This window comes from Mustelus asterias, chromosome 4, assembly GCF_964213995.1.
Source record: "Mustelus asterias chromosome 4, sMusAst1.hap1.1, whole genome shotgun sequence".
Lineage (NCBI taxonomy): Eukaryota > Metazoa > Chordata > Chondrichthyes > Carcharhiniformes > Triakidae > Mustelus > Mustelus asterias.
The window spans coordinates 126,275,397-126,289,533 of NC_135804.1; the positions used below are offsets into that span (position 1 = coordinate 126,275,397).

Consider the following 14,137-nt stretch of genomic DNA (forward strand, 5'->3'; position numbering starts at 1 on the left):
AGGGTGATGGAGGGGAGGATGGGAGTGATGGAGGGGAGGATGTGTTGATGGAGGGGAGGGTGGGAGTGATGGAGGGGAGGATGGGAGTTATGGAGGGAGGATGGGAGTGATGGAGGGGAGGATGGGAGTGATGGAGGGAGGATAGGAGTTATGGAGGGAGGATGAGAGTGATGGAGGGGAGGATGGGGGTGATGGAAGGGAGGATGGGGGTGATGGAGGGAAGGGTGGGAGTGATGGGAGGATGGGGGTGAAGGAGGGGAGGATGGGGGTGATGGAAGGAGAATGGGGGTGATGGAGGGGAGGATGGGGGTGATGGAGGGGAGGATAGGAGTGATGGAAGGGAGGATGGAGGTGAAGGAAGGGAGGATGGGGGTGAAGGAGGGGAGGATGGGGTGATGGAAGGAGAATGGGGGTGATGGAGGTGTGGATGGGGGAGATGAGGGAGGACGGGGTGTGAATTGGGTGGGAATGGGTGAAGGGTGGATGAAGGGTAAAGGAGGGGGAATAGGGGTTTAGGAGGGAAGTTGGGGGTTGAAGGAAAAGGGAATTGGATCAAGGATGGGGGAAGGAGAGCAATCGGGAGGTGAAGGAGGGAGATGAGGAGTGAAGCAAGGAGGTTGGGGGGGGTGAAGGAGGGGGGAAGGGGTGATGCCAGGAAGATGGGGGATGAAGGGTGAGGGGTCAGGAGGATGTGGGGTGAAAGTGGGTGATGTTTCCTGCCGCCTTATTGGTGTGTAGCTTCAATTCCAGTCCCCCCCACATGACAGACACTCAGGATAGCGCTTTCTCCAAGAAATTCCTGAATTCCTGAACACTGGGTGATAACTCGTGGCAGAGCTATAATTCCCATCAGGAACCTGGGCTGTGTCTCCCCCTAATCCCATATGGCCTCTCCTCACCGCACAGGCAAAATGGTTTCATCTCACATTGTTTCCAGGAAGCAGGATAGAGTTGTTAGCTAGGGGACAAAGTTTGGAGCAGGAACCAAAAACAATGGATTCAGCCTTCCCCAAATTTAATTGGAGGAAATTTCTGCTCATCCAGTATTGAATGTCAGATAAGAAGTCTAATAATTTAGCAACAGTGGAAGAGTTAAGAGAGGTGGTGGGGAGGTAAGTCTGGGCATTGACAGCATTTCCAGAAAAACTAACGCTGTTCTCTCAGAAGATGCCATTGAGAAGCAGCGTATAGATGAGATATAGGACATGATAAATATTAATCACTGCTGGACAAGCTCTCTGGCACTGAAAATTAGCCAGCAAAATGGTGGTGGCACAGTGGTTAGCACTGCTGCCTCACGACGCCAGGGACCCGGTCCGATTCCTGCCTTGGGTCGCTATTGTGTGGAGTCTGCACGTTGTCTACGTGAGTTTCCTCCGGGTGCTCTGGATTCCTCCCACAGTCTGAAAGATGTCCTGGTTAGATGCACTGGGCGTGCTAAATTCTCCCTTGGAGAGTGAGTGTGGCGACTGGGAGATTTTCACATAACTTCATTGCAGCATTAATGTAAGCCTACTTGTGACACTGATACTTAAAATTGAGGAGTCTTGTCTTCAGGTATTAATTGATATTGGAAATTTTAAAAATGTCAAATTTAAAATTATTTTTTAAGAAGTATTTTTTCTTCTTGTCTCTCATACTCAAATCTTTCTTTCCCTCTATTTCTCCTTTTGTGCGTGATTTGACGTTGAATATACGCATTCTGATTTTCACTTGCTTCTCAGTCATGTGCTGTTAGTTTCACAACTTTTCAAGTTGATTGGTTAAGGAGCTACACAGTCACTTTTCCTGTTCATCCAGGTGCCAGATGCTGCCTTACGCTCGTTGTGACATTGCTCGCTCGTACTTTCAGCAACCTGTCACACATAAAAAGTCTCAAACCTTAATATCCAAGGGTAGGCATAGCAAAGCCAATAAAAGCAAAAATCTGCAGATGCTGGAATCTGAAACAAAAACAGAAAACGCTGGAGAAACTCAGCAGGTCTGACAGCATCTGTGGAGAGAGAATAGAGCCAACACTTCGAGCCAGGATGACCCTTTGTCAGAGTCATTAATAGGTCTGCCACGGCAAAGTGTATCCCAATATTTTCAATGCTTCTACTTTTAAATTAAAATGCATTTAAAGTTTATTATTAGTCACAAGTAAGGCTTACATTAACACTGCAATGAAGTTACTGTGAAATTCCCCTAGTCACCACTGTCCAGTGCCTGTTTGGGTCAGCGCACCTAACCAGCACGTCTTACCAAATGTGGGAGGAAACTGGAGCACCCGGAGGAAACCCACGCAGACACGGGGAGAACGCGCAAATTCCACACAGACAGTGACCCAAGCCGGGAATCAAACCCAGGTTCCTGGTGCTGTAAAGCAGCAGTGCTAACCACAGTGCCACCATGCTGCCCTTTATCCCGAATAATTTATGTCCTGAGCCAGGAGCCTGGAGTTAACTTGATACTTTTTTACTTTAACTTCATGCGGCTTGGGAAAAAAAAACCAGAGAACTGCCCGTTGTTTTTCTGGTCTAAGAATACATTGAGGCTGGGATTCGTTGAGAATGCGGGACGCAAGCCAACATTCAAGGTTTTGCAAGAGGAAGTATTACCCAGTGACCATAATAGGAGCTGATGACATCAGCACTGGCTCACACCAGATGACTGATATATTAAAATGAATGCTAGAAAATCCTTCACAATTGCTGAGAACTCACTGTTATGAAGAAATGGGACACCTTAACAACCTGTGTGAAGCATGTTCTCAACAACAGAAAGTGTAAGTGTTTACTGCTTTCTCCCACCATTATCATTGTGTTAGCTGCTTTTCAGTTTGTTCCGACTCCCTTTAAGTCTAGAATTCATTTTGTGATGGTTTTAAATGAAATCATATTGTATTATGTTTTAATCACAGAAAATTCAAAGTAATTTTGCCAACAACCCAAAATGACTCAAATCATCCATCAGCTCACTGACGTTCTTAAAGTGAAGACTATTCTCTAATGTACTGGAGTTGCTGTCAGCTTGCAGACTAGCCTCAATGATACAAAAAGTCAATTGCAGAACCTACATTTCTGTTTTGGCGAAGTTTGGAAGGCTTGTCACCAGAAATTCAGGGGGTATGTCTGCGAGAAAGAGTGGAGTATGTGTGCCTGTAAACGAGTGTGAGTGTGTAGGAGAGAGTGCGCAATAAAGTTGGAGAAGGGTATGTGAGACCGTGTAAGAGAATGAATGAGAGAGTGAGAAGTATATAAGAGAGAACCTGTGTGTGAGCCAAAGTGTGAGGCTGTGTGGTGCGCAAGAGGATGTATGAGAGAGAGTGGCCAAAGTTCAGTTGGGCTGACGGGGGATTTATTCACCAGTTGAGGACCAGCAAAGAACACTTGTCAATTCCGTGGGAGAGGCCCAATAGAATCAAGTGCCTTTCAGGTACCTAAAAAGCACTGAGGAGCCTTCGGTGCGACTGAGATCCCCAGGAGTGGAAGTACCACCCACCCATGGAGCTGGCAGCTTTTCCTGCTGCCAGTGCCAGCAGGAAAAGTGGAAAATCCTGGCACTGGACCTTCTAGAGGCCCAAAGTCATTTGATAGCTTTGATTGTAGACTGAAGGTGAAGGTGAATTAAAGTGGGGTTTGCACGGTGGAGGGTGTGGGAGAGGGGGGATGCGGCTTCGGGGGCATTAGCAGGGGGAATGGCTTACAGAAGTTAAATCCTGTTTGGTGCTAGGGTGCTCAGTTTGGGCACTGAGTGCCTGAAACCACATTCATCCCCCACAAGAAGCCACTGGAAAACCTGGCAGGGTAGCGCTCTGAGGGCTCAGGAAAACCAGCTCTGTTTCTACGTGCACACTGTGCCCATCTCCCCTCACTCCAGTGGCGGATTTAGACTTGGTGAGGCCCTAAGCTTTATAAAGCTTGGAGGCCCCTTGTTAAAAACTTACACCAAAAAGTCTCACAAAGGTGCGTACCAAAACAGGACTTTGGGTCGCCACAAAAAAATTGAAAACATAATTATGCTTCTTAATTATTTAATAGCAAGGTATTTAAAGTGAAAAATACGAATTATTTTCAAATGAATGCATTTACTGATTACATATTTATCATTTGGCTGGCTTGATCTCTCTCATAGATTTTGGTAATTTTGGTAATTTTTTGAGTTGCTCTTCAGGCTGGTGCTTTCTTTTTATTTTCTGGTATCCGCTCTTAAATGTTCTCTTCATTGTAAACCTTCTGAAATTTTGTGAGGCCCCTGCGGATTGTGAGGCCCTAAACTGTAGCTTGTTTATTTTATGCCTAAATCCGCCTCTCTCACACACATAAATAACTTAGCTCTTCACTCACACATATAAATTGGGATAAGATAAGTTTTTCAATTAGCTGGGGCTTTGAAGAGGGTGCTACTGCACTTAGGAGTTGGTGTAATTGGAGCTGACAGATTGGAATTCTCAGCATCACACTCACGATAAGACACATCTAAGCATCCACCCCTGGAAATATAGTGATATTTAGTCGGATCGCTAGTTAAGTGTTACACTCAAACAAAACCAAATATCTTAACCATTACATTACTATCAACCTCCATGGGATTGAATGTCCTCAGGGTATCTTCCTCTCTGTGGCTGGGACTGCAGCTAATTGAAGCACAAGCCTCATTGAAGTGAGTCAATGTTAGAGGGAGAAATCCTCATTCCAATACCAGTTCAAACAAACTTATTTTGGTTAAGAAATAAACCAAAACTATTTATCAGATTCTGTTCACTTTCTTAATTTGAATTTGCAACAGAAAGCGTGATGACTTTCCTCAATACAGCTCGCAATATCAGACCTGTGTCTGATTACTGCATTCTGAATTAGGTGCAATCGATCACATGGCCAGTTTTGAATTATATTTCAAATGCAAAGAATAAAGTTATTTCTGATGAACTTCCAAAGAAAACATATGAATGGTTATTGTACTCTGACTCCTGCACAGTGCAGGGAAAATGAAAGAGCAATATGTTAAAAAGCTAACATTTTCAACTGTGGGGGTGTACAATCAACCTTGGTGCCAATTTAGGCAGCATTGGCTGACTCGTTGGAAAGGGAAATTTACACATAACCTATCTTGCTGAGGCTGTGTTTCTTGCTAGCTTTCCAGTGTTTTGATCTATTAATAACTAACAGGGGCATTCTAGTGCAAAGGGCCATAGTTTTGATTTGATTTGATTTATTATTGTCACATGCATTAGCATATAGTGAAACATTTTGTTTCTTGCGCGCTATACAGACAGAGCATATCGTTCACAGAGAAGGAAACGAGAGAGTCCAGGATGTAGTGTTACAGTCATAGCTAGGGTGTAAAGAAAGATCAACTTAATGCAAGGTAGGTCCATTCAAAAGTCTGACGGCAGCAGGGAAGAAGCCGTTCTTGAGTCGGTTGGTACATGACCTCAGACTTTTGTACCTTTTTCCCAATGGAAGAAGGTGGAAGAGAGAAGGTCAGGGGTGGATGGGGTCTTTAATTATGCTGGCTGCTTTGCTGAGGCAGCGGGAAGTGTAGACAGAGTCAATGGATGGGAGGCTGGTTTGCGTGATGGATTGGGTTACATTCATGACCTTTTGTAGTTTCTTGCGGTCTTGGGCAGAGCAGGAGCCATACCAACATGTGATACAACCAGAAAGAATGCTTTCTATGGTGCATCTGTAAAAGTTGGTGAGAGTCGTAGCTGACATGCCAAATTTGCTTAGTCTTCTGAGAGAGTAGAGGCGTTTGTGCGCTTTCTTAGCTATAGTGTCAGCATGGGGGGACAGGGGCAGGTTGTTAATGTTCTGGACACCTAAAAACTTGAAGCTCCCGACCCTTTACACTTAATTCCCATTGATGGAGCCAGGGGTATGAACTCCTCTATGCTTCCTGAAGTCGATGACAATCACCTTTGTTTTGTTGACATTGAGGGAGAGATTATTGTCGCCAAAGGTAACTAGAATATTATTTTCCTTCATTCAGCTTTGATCTTTGCTTTTAATATGGGCGGACAGCAACTGTACAGGTTCAACTTCATAGAGTCATAGAGGTTCACAGCATGGAAACAGGCCCTTCGGCCCAACTTGTCCATGCCGCCCTTCTTTTTAAACCCCTAAGCTAGTCCCAATTGCCCGCATTTGGCCCATATCCCTCTATACCCATCTTACCCATGTAACTGTCTAAATGCTTTTTAAAAGACAGAATTGTACCCGCCTCTACTACTACGTCTGGCAGCTTGTTCCAGACACTCACCACCCTCCATCTGAAAGAATTGCCCCTCTGGACTCTTTTGTATCTCTCCCCTCTCACCTTAAACCTATGCCCTCTAGTTTTAGACTCCCCTACCTTTGGGAAAATATATTGACTATCTAGCTGATCTGTGCCCCTCATTATTTTATAGACCTCTAAAAGATCACCCCTCAGCCTCCTACGCTTCAGAGAAAGAAGCCCCAGTCTATCCAGCCTCTCCTTATAAGTCAAGCCATCAAGTCCTGATAGCATCTTAGTAAGTATTTTCTGCACTCTTTCTGGTTTAATAATATCCTTTGTATAATAGGGTAACCAGAACTGTACATAGTATTCCAGTGTGGCCTTACCAATGTCTTGTACAACTTCAACAGATGTCCCAACTCCTGCATTCAATGTTCTGACCAATGAAACCAAGCATGCTGAATGCTTTTTTCACCACTTTGTCCAGCTTTGACTCCACTTTCAAGGAGCTATGGACTTGTACCCCTAGATCTCTTTGTTCAGTAACTCTCCCCAGCGGCCTACCATTAATTGAGTAAGTCCTGCCCTGGTTCAATCTACCAAAATGCATCACCTCGCATTTATCTAAATTAAACTCCATCTGCCATTCGTCAGACCCAATTGATCAAGATCCTGCTGCAATCTGAGATAACCTTCTTCACTGTCCACTATGCCACCAATCTTGGTGTCATCTGCAAACTTACTAACCATGCCTCCTATATTCTCATCCAAATCATTAATATAAATGACAAGTAACAGTGGACCCAAAACCGATCTCTGAGGCACACCGCTGGTCACAGGTCTCCAGTTTGAAAAACAACCCTCTACACCAACCCTTTGACTTCTGTCAAGAAGCCAATTTCATATCCATTTAGCTACCTCATCCTGGATCCCGTGAGATTTAAACCTTATGCAACAACCTACCATGCGGTACCTTGTCAAAGGCCTTGCTAAAGTCCATGTAGACAACATCAACTGCACTGCCCTCATCTACCTTCTTGGTTACCCCTTCAAAAAAACTCAATCAAATTTGTGAGACATGACTTTCCACTCACAAAGCCATGCTGACTGTCCCTAATCAGTCCTTGCATCTCTAAATGCCTGTAGATCCTGTCTCTCAAAATACCTTCCAACAACTTACCCACCACAGATGTGAGGCTCATCGGCCTGTAGTTCCCGGGCTTTTCCCCGCAGCCCTTTTTAAACAAAGACACAACACTTGCCACCCTCCAATCATCAGCACCTCACCTGTGACTATCGATGATTCAAATATCTCTGCTAGGGGACCCGCAATTTCCTCCCTCGCCTCCCACAATGTCCTGGGATACACTTCATCAGGTCCCGGGGATTTATCTACCTTAATTCACTTTAAGACTTCCAGTGCCTCCTTCTCTGTTATATGTACATTTCTCAAGACATCACTATTTATTTCCCCAAGTTCCCTAACATCCATGCTTTTCAGTATTTACTGTTGAGAAACATTCATTTAGGATCTCACCCAAGTCTTGTGGATCCGCACATCGATGACCTTGTTGATCCTTAAGATGCCCTATTCTCTCCCTAGTTACTTTTTTGGCCTTTATGTATTTGTAGTAGCTCTTTGGATTCTCCTTTGCCTTATCTGCCAAAACAATCTTGTGACCCCTTTTTGCCCTCCTGATTTCTCTCTTAACTCTATACCTACACCCGCTATACTCTTCAAGGGGTTCACTTGATCCCAGCTGCTTATGCATGTCAAGTGCCTCCTTCTTCTTCTTCTTGACCAGGGCCTCAAATCCCGAGTCATCCAGGGTTCCCTACTTCTACCAGCTTTGCCCTTCACTCTAAGAGGAATGTGCTTACCCTGAACCCTGGTTAACACACTTTTGAAAGTCTCCCACTTGCCAGATGTCCCTTATCCTTCCCACAGACTCCCCCAGTTAACTTTTAGAAGTTCCTGCTTGATACCATCAAAATTGGCCTTGCCCCAATTTAGGATTTTAACTTTTGGGCCAGACCTATCATTCTCCATAGCTATCTTAAAACTAATGGAATTATGGTCACTGGTCCCAAAGTGATCCCTCACTAACACTTCTGTCACCTGCCCTTCCTTATTTCCCAAGAGCAGGTCAAGTTTTGCCCCCTCTCTAGTCGGGCCATCCACACACTGAATGAGAAATTCTTCCTGAATACACTCAACAAATTTCTCTCCATCCAACCCTCAAACACTATGGCTGTCCCAGTCAATGTTGGGAAAGTTAAAATCCCCTACTATTACCACCCTAATTTTCTTGGAGCTATCTGTAATCTCCCTACATATTTGCTCCTCAATTTCCCGCTGACTATTTGGGGACCTATAGTACAACCCTATCAAAGTGATTTCTCCCTTCTTATTTCTCAGTTCAGCCCATATAGACTCAGTGGGCAAACCCTCGGATATATCCCTCTCAGTACTGAGAGGGATATATCCGAGGGTTTTCCCTAATCAAAAGTGCAACTCCCCTTCCGCTCTTACTTCCTGTTCTATCTTTCCGATAGCACCCTCAGTCCAGATACATTTAAGGATGGGCAATAAATGCTGGCTCAGCCAGTGACACCCATGTTCAATAAATAAACAAAAAATACGTAGAAAACCTGGTCTACTTCATCAATGCTGAGAAATCTTTCTTACAACCTTACCCTGAAAAGCTGAAAAGGTGATGAGATGATGCAGAGCAGGGGGGTATGGTTTTCTTCAAAGAATTGCAATCAAGCTCAGAGCTTTTAAGAATGGGCATCTTAAAGCAAATTCACTTTGAGAAGAAATTAACTTTTTTTCCTCCTCACAGGAGAACCACGCAGTCAAAGACTCCTCAACACACAGATTACCTGCCTGTTCTGAAGAGGTACCTGGTTGTGAAATACATACAGTACATGATCCTGCCCTCTGCAAATATTGTGGTATTGGCTGCAGGAGCCTTTGGAACACTCCAAGTCTCGGTCTTGTTCTTGTCTCAGGCCGTGTCCAGGAAGAGCACGGCAGTCTTCATTTCTCACCTGGCAGCAGCAGACGCGTTGCTGGTGCCTGCCATCTTGGTCGAGGTGTGCCGCCAAGTGTTCGATGTCAAGTTCGCATCAGACGACTTTATCCAGGACCTGATTCGCAATTTCCTGACAATGAACGGCTACGTCAGCTCTCTAATATTAAGCTGCATTAGCCTGGAAGCTTTCCTCATTACTCAATTCCCCATGCAGTCACGTCACATGAGGACTGTAAGATATGCCAGAAGGACTAGTATGCTTGTCTGGGTTGCTGTGCTCACAGTATGTATGATCTTACAAGCTGAATGCGCCGCCAGTTGTGACATTGCTGCTCCAGGCTTTGAGAAAACCCCTCTCTCAGGGCTATTCCAGTACTGTTTGCTGATAGCTCCTGTTGTTAGAGTACTGTTTGATAATCTAGTCGTCTGCTTCAGGTTGATCAATGGATTCTTCTACTACAAAGTTTACATCGCCAGGTCTTATTCAAGGCATTTCTCAAATAGAATAGGCCATCCTTCTTAACATACTAAATTAACTGATGTATTAATTTAAAAGATTGTAATTTATTCAGCATTTTAGGTATGGACGATGAAATACTTGTAACTAAAGGCTGATTACTTGATGACATACTTTGGAAAACTGAAAGGTGGGAACTTCTGACTGTCGATACTTTTGCCAATGTCTCATTTTGCTGTGATGCAGCTTCACATGATTTAACTACTGAATCAGTCTGGAGGAATGCGACAGCAGTGAGTCAGAGCAGGCGCAACCTTTCGAAGTCTTTTGGGACTAATGCTTCCAATAACTGAAACAACGTCAATGTAATTCTTACATCAGATCAGAAGGAGTATCACAGGTTTTGGACAAATTCCCAGCAGTTATTAGGCTTGCAAATTGTTCTCAAAGAAAGTGGAGATCTCTGGAGATTTTGTACATCACAGATGCATTACAGCTGCACCAATATGTAACAGTTGACTTTGGCAGTCCCCTAGGCATTTCAGAAGTTAAAATCTTCCTTTTATTCCCTCATTATGATGGTAAATCTATCATATGTATTTATATTAAATGTATGTATTTATATTAAACATGTTGTGTACTGGAATGGACTATAAAATCTCATGAGTCAGTTTCTCTCCCTCGTAAACTTTTAATCCTCTGCTGGCTCTCAGTATGAAAGGAATGCAGCAGAATGATTGATCTTACAGCTAAGTGTTGCAGAAATCGCAGTGCTACTATAAATCTACTCGATTCTACAATGATAACTAAGAGAGATTAATTCTTGTGAGGCAGAGTTATTGATTGTGCTCCCTATTACATGCATATTACATTCCTAATCCATAACCATCTGCTATTTGTTAATGGGTTTTCAAAGAAAAAAAATAACTTGGCAAATATCACCTTCTGGAATTAGTTGGACAGAAGAACAGCTAAACTATTTGGCAGGGTTTGTGCTCCAGTGTTGATGCTGCTGCAGTTATTTCCATAACAGGTTCTCCACAGATGGAAAGGGAGACCTGCTCACATGTGCCATTTGATAGATCGTTCACATAGACTTGTGCTCCAGAACTTACTGCATCCCTAGCCAAGCTGTCACTGGCATTCACCCAGCGCTGTGGAAAATTGCCCAGGTATGTTCAGTACACAGAAAGCAGGACAAATCCATCCCAGCTAATATCCAGAATTGGGGCCCCTGTTGAGAGAGGTCCACACAGGCACCAGCAGATGAGTAAAATTCATGTCACCTAAGTACCAGACAATGACAATCTCCAACAAGAGGGAATCTAACCATCGCCTGACATTCAACGACATTACCATTACTGAATCCCCTCAACATTCTCGGGGTTATCATTGACCAGAAACTGAATTGAACTAGCCATATAAATACAGTGACTGAAAGAACAGGTCAGAGGCTGGGAATTCTGTGGTGCGCAACTCATCTCCTGACTCCCGAAAGTCTGCCCACAAGTCGGGAGTGAGATGGAATACTCTCCCCTTGCCTGAATGAATGGAGCTCCAACAACGCTTGAGAAAGCCAACACCATCCAGGAGAAAGCAGCCTGCTTGATTGCCACACCATCCACAAACATTCACGCCCTCCGATGCACAGTGGTAACAGTGTGGACCAGCTACACTGAATAAGCTACTGAAAAGTCCAATTAGCTGGAATCTTATGGCTCCTTTTGGATTTATTGATAGTGCATGAAGGGGCTTCAGAGACTCACAGGATTAGACAGCAAGGATCAGGAACTCAATGCTGGCACTCAGCCAGCCATCAAGGGAGATTACTGTGGCACAGATGGTATTGGCAAATTATGGTAGAAGGGCAGAAAAGATGCCAGCATTATGGTGGCATGCGGCCGGGGTCACAGAGGGGCAATGCCAAATACCACGAAGAAACAATTCAGGGAAATGTTTGGGAGGATGGCTGTGGTGGTGACATCGAGATAGAAGGCCTAAAAGAGCCCCATTCTCATGATTCACCCAGGATTGGGGCCCCTGTTGAGGGGCTCAGTGGGAGAGAGGTCCACACAGGCACCAGCAGAGGGATATCAGGAGCCTCAGATCCAGTAAGAGAGCTAGCCTTGGGGTGGGCATTCTGAAGAAGGGTGCAGAAAAGCACACCACCAGCCAACTATGGGCAAAAGAAACTATCCTCAACTGTCCGAGGCTGAACTTCCTCCAAATGTCCAGGTGGCAGTGTCAATGAAGACTGCAGCTCCAGGGAGGCCATCACTGGCCTCTCCACCATGCTGCAGAATGAGCTATGACCCAATGTCAGTGATGCTGAAGATCGCCATGTCTCCCAATACCTACATCCGTAAGTCTTTCTAGGGATCCACTGGCTCTCACCACTTCCAATTCCGTGACCAAGAGCTATTGGATCATCAGTTTTATCTTCTAATGCTATGTATCATGGCCAAGAATTGATTAACTCACACCCACACCAACCACCAACAACAATAACCTGTTTCTTTCCCACTTCTGGATCTTACATTGACTACCAAATTCCGATTTGATTTGATTTATTATTTTCACATGTATTAGCATAGAGTGAAAAGGATTGTTTCTTGCGCGCTATACAGACAGAGCATATCGTTCATAGAGAAGGAAAGGAGAGAGTGCAGAATGTAGTGTTACAGTCATAGCTAGGGTGTCGAGAAAGATCAACTCAATGCAAGGTAGGTCCATTCAAAAGTCTGACGGCAGCAGGGAAGAAGCTGTTCTTGAGTCGGTTGGTATGAGATCTCAGACTTTTGTATCTTTTTCCCGAAGAAGGTGGAAGAGATGATGTCCGGAGTGCATGGGGTCTTTAATTATGTTGGCTGCTTTGCTGAGGCAGTGGGAAGTGTAGACAGTCAATGGATGGGAGGCTGGTTTGCGTGATGGATTAGGCTACATTCACGACCTTTTGCAGTTTCTTGCGGCCTTGGGCAGAGCAGGAGCCGTACCAAGCTGTGATACAGCCAGAAAGAATGCTTTCTATGGTGCATCTGTAAAAGTTGGTGAGAGTCGTAGCTGACATGCCAAACTTCCTTAGTCTTTTGAGAAAGTAGAGGCGTTTGTGGGCTTTCTTAACTATAGTGTCGGCATGGGGAGACCAGGACAGGTTGTTGGTGATCTGGACACCTAAAAACTTGAAGCTCTCGACCCTTTCTACTTCATCCCTGTTGATGTAGACAGGGGCATGATCTCCTCTCAGCTTCCTGAAGTTGATGACAATCTCTTTCATGTTGTTGATATTGAGGGAGAGATTATTGTCACCGCACCAGTTCACCAGATTCTTTATCTCATTCCTGTACTCTGTCTTGTCATTGTTTGAGATCTGACCCACTATGGTGGTATCGTCAGCAAACTTGAAAATCGAATTGGAGGGGAATTTGGCCACACAGTCATAGGTGTATAAGGAGTATAGTCGGGAGCTGAGAACACAGCCTTTTGGGCACCAGTATTGAGGATGATCGTGGAGGAGGTGTTGTTGCCGATCCTTACTGGTTGTGGTCCGAAGGTTAGGAAGTCTGGGATCCAGTCGCAGAGGGAGGTATCAAGGCCCAGGCCACGGAGTTTGTAGATGAGTTTTGTAGGAATAATGTTGAAGGCTGAGCTGTAGTCAATAAATAGGAGTCTGACATAGGTGTATTTGTTATTGGCTTCAGTCGTGATCTATTTGCAGCCTTCCTGAGGTGTTGATGTCTATGATCATATCATTGAACTGCAGGAAAGAAGTCCTGCTGAGGGTTCAAGGAACTTGGCTCTAAACTCAAATGAAGAATCTGCCAATGGTGTCTGCACATCCCTCACATGTGGAACTCTCTTTTCAGTCGCAACGATGTGGAGATGCCGGCGTTGGACTGGGGTGGGCACAGTAAGAAGGCTCACAACGCCAGGTTAAAGTCCAACAGGTTTATCTGGTATCATGAGCTTTTGGAGCACTGCTCCTTCATCAGGCGAGTGAAGGAGAACCAAGGAGTGAGGAAAACGTGTAGGGGGGTATTTAAAAAAGAAATCAGGAGAGCGAAGAGGGGCATGAAAAAACACTGGTGAGCAAAATAAAGGAAAATCCCAAGATGGTTCATAAGTATATTAAGGACAAGAGGGGAACAAGGGAAAGAGTAGAGCCCATTTGGAACAAGTGCAAACTGTGTGGGGAGCCAAAAGACAAAGGTGAGATATTAAATGAGTATTTTGCATCTGTGTTTACTATGGAGAAGGATGATGTAGAGATAGAAAGCAGGGAAGGAGACTGTGATATATTTGAACAGATTAGCATTGAAAGGGAGGAGCTGTTATTATCAGGTTTAAAAGTGGGTAAATCCCCAAGCCTAGACGGGATGTATCCTCTTGGCTGCTTTGGGAGGCAAGGGAAGAGATGGCAGGAGCTCTGACGCTAATTTTTGAA

At 44.6% G+C, this 14,137-nt stretch overlaps 1 protein-coding gene across 2 annotated transcripts; it reads left to right on the plus strand.

Annotated features, from left to right (window-relative positions):
• The first annotated feature begins 2,641 nt into the window (after positions 1–2,641).
• On the plus strand, positions 2,642–10,345 carry LOC144492389 (uncharacterized). 2 transcript variants are annotated; one of them, XR_013497586.1, is made up of 3 exons: positions 2,642–2,767; positions 6,392–6,496; positions 9,048–10,345. XR_013497586.1 is itself a non-coding variant. In XM_078210394.1 (2 exons), the coding sequence occupies exons 1-2, from the start codon at positions 2,670–2,672 to the stop codon at positions 9,760–9,762; spliced, it is 813 nt and encodes a 270-aa protein (XP_078066520.1). In that variant the 5' UTR covers positions 2,642–2,669; the 3' UTR covers positions 9,763–10,345. The 2 variants fall into 2 exon arrangements, 1 of the variants encoding a protein (XP_078066520.1); XM_078210394.1 differs by lacking the exon at positions 6,392–6,496.
• Positions 10,346–14,137: the final 3,792 nt, after the last annotated feature.

Coding starts and splice junctions, on each gene's coding strand:
- LOC144492389 (XM_078210394.1), top strand. CDS start 2,670: ATGCTAGAAAATCCTTCACAATTGCTGAGAACTCACTGTTATGAAGAA. Junction 2,768..9,047: donor TGTTCTCAACAACAGAAAGT/GTAAGTGTTTAC, acceptor TCCTCCTCACAG/GAGAACCACGCAGTCAAAGA.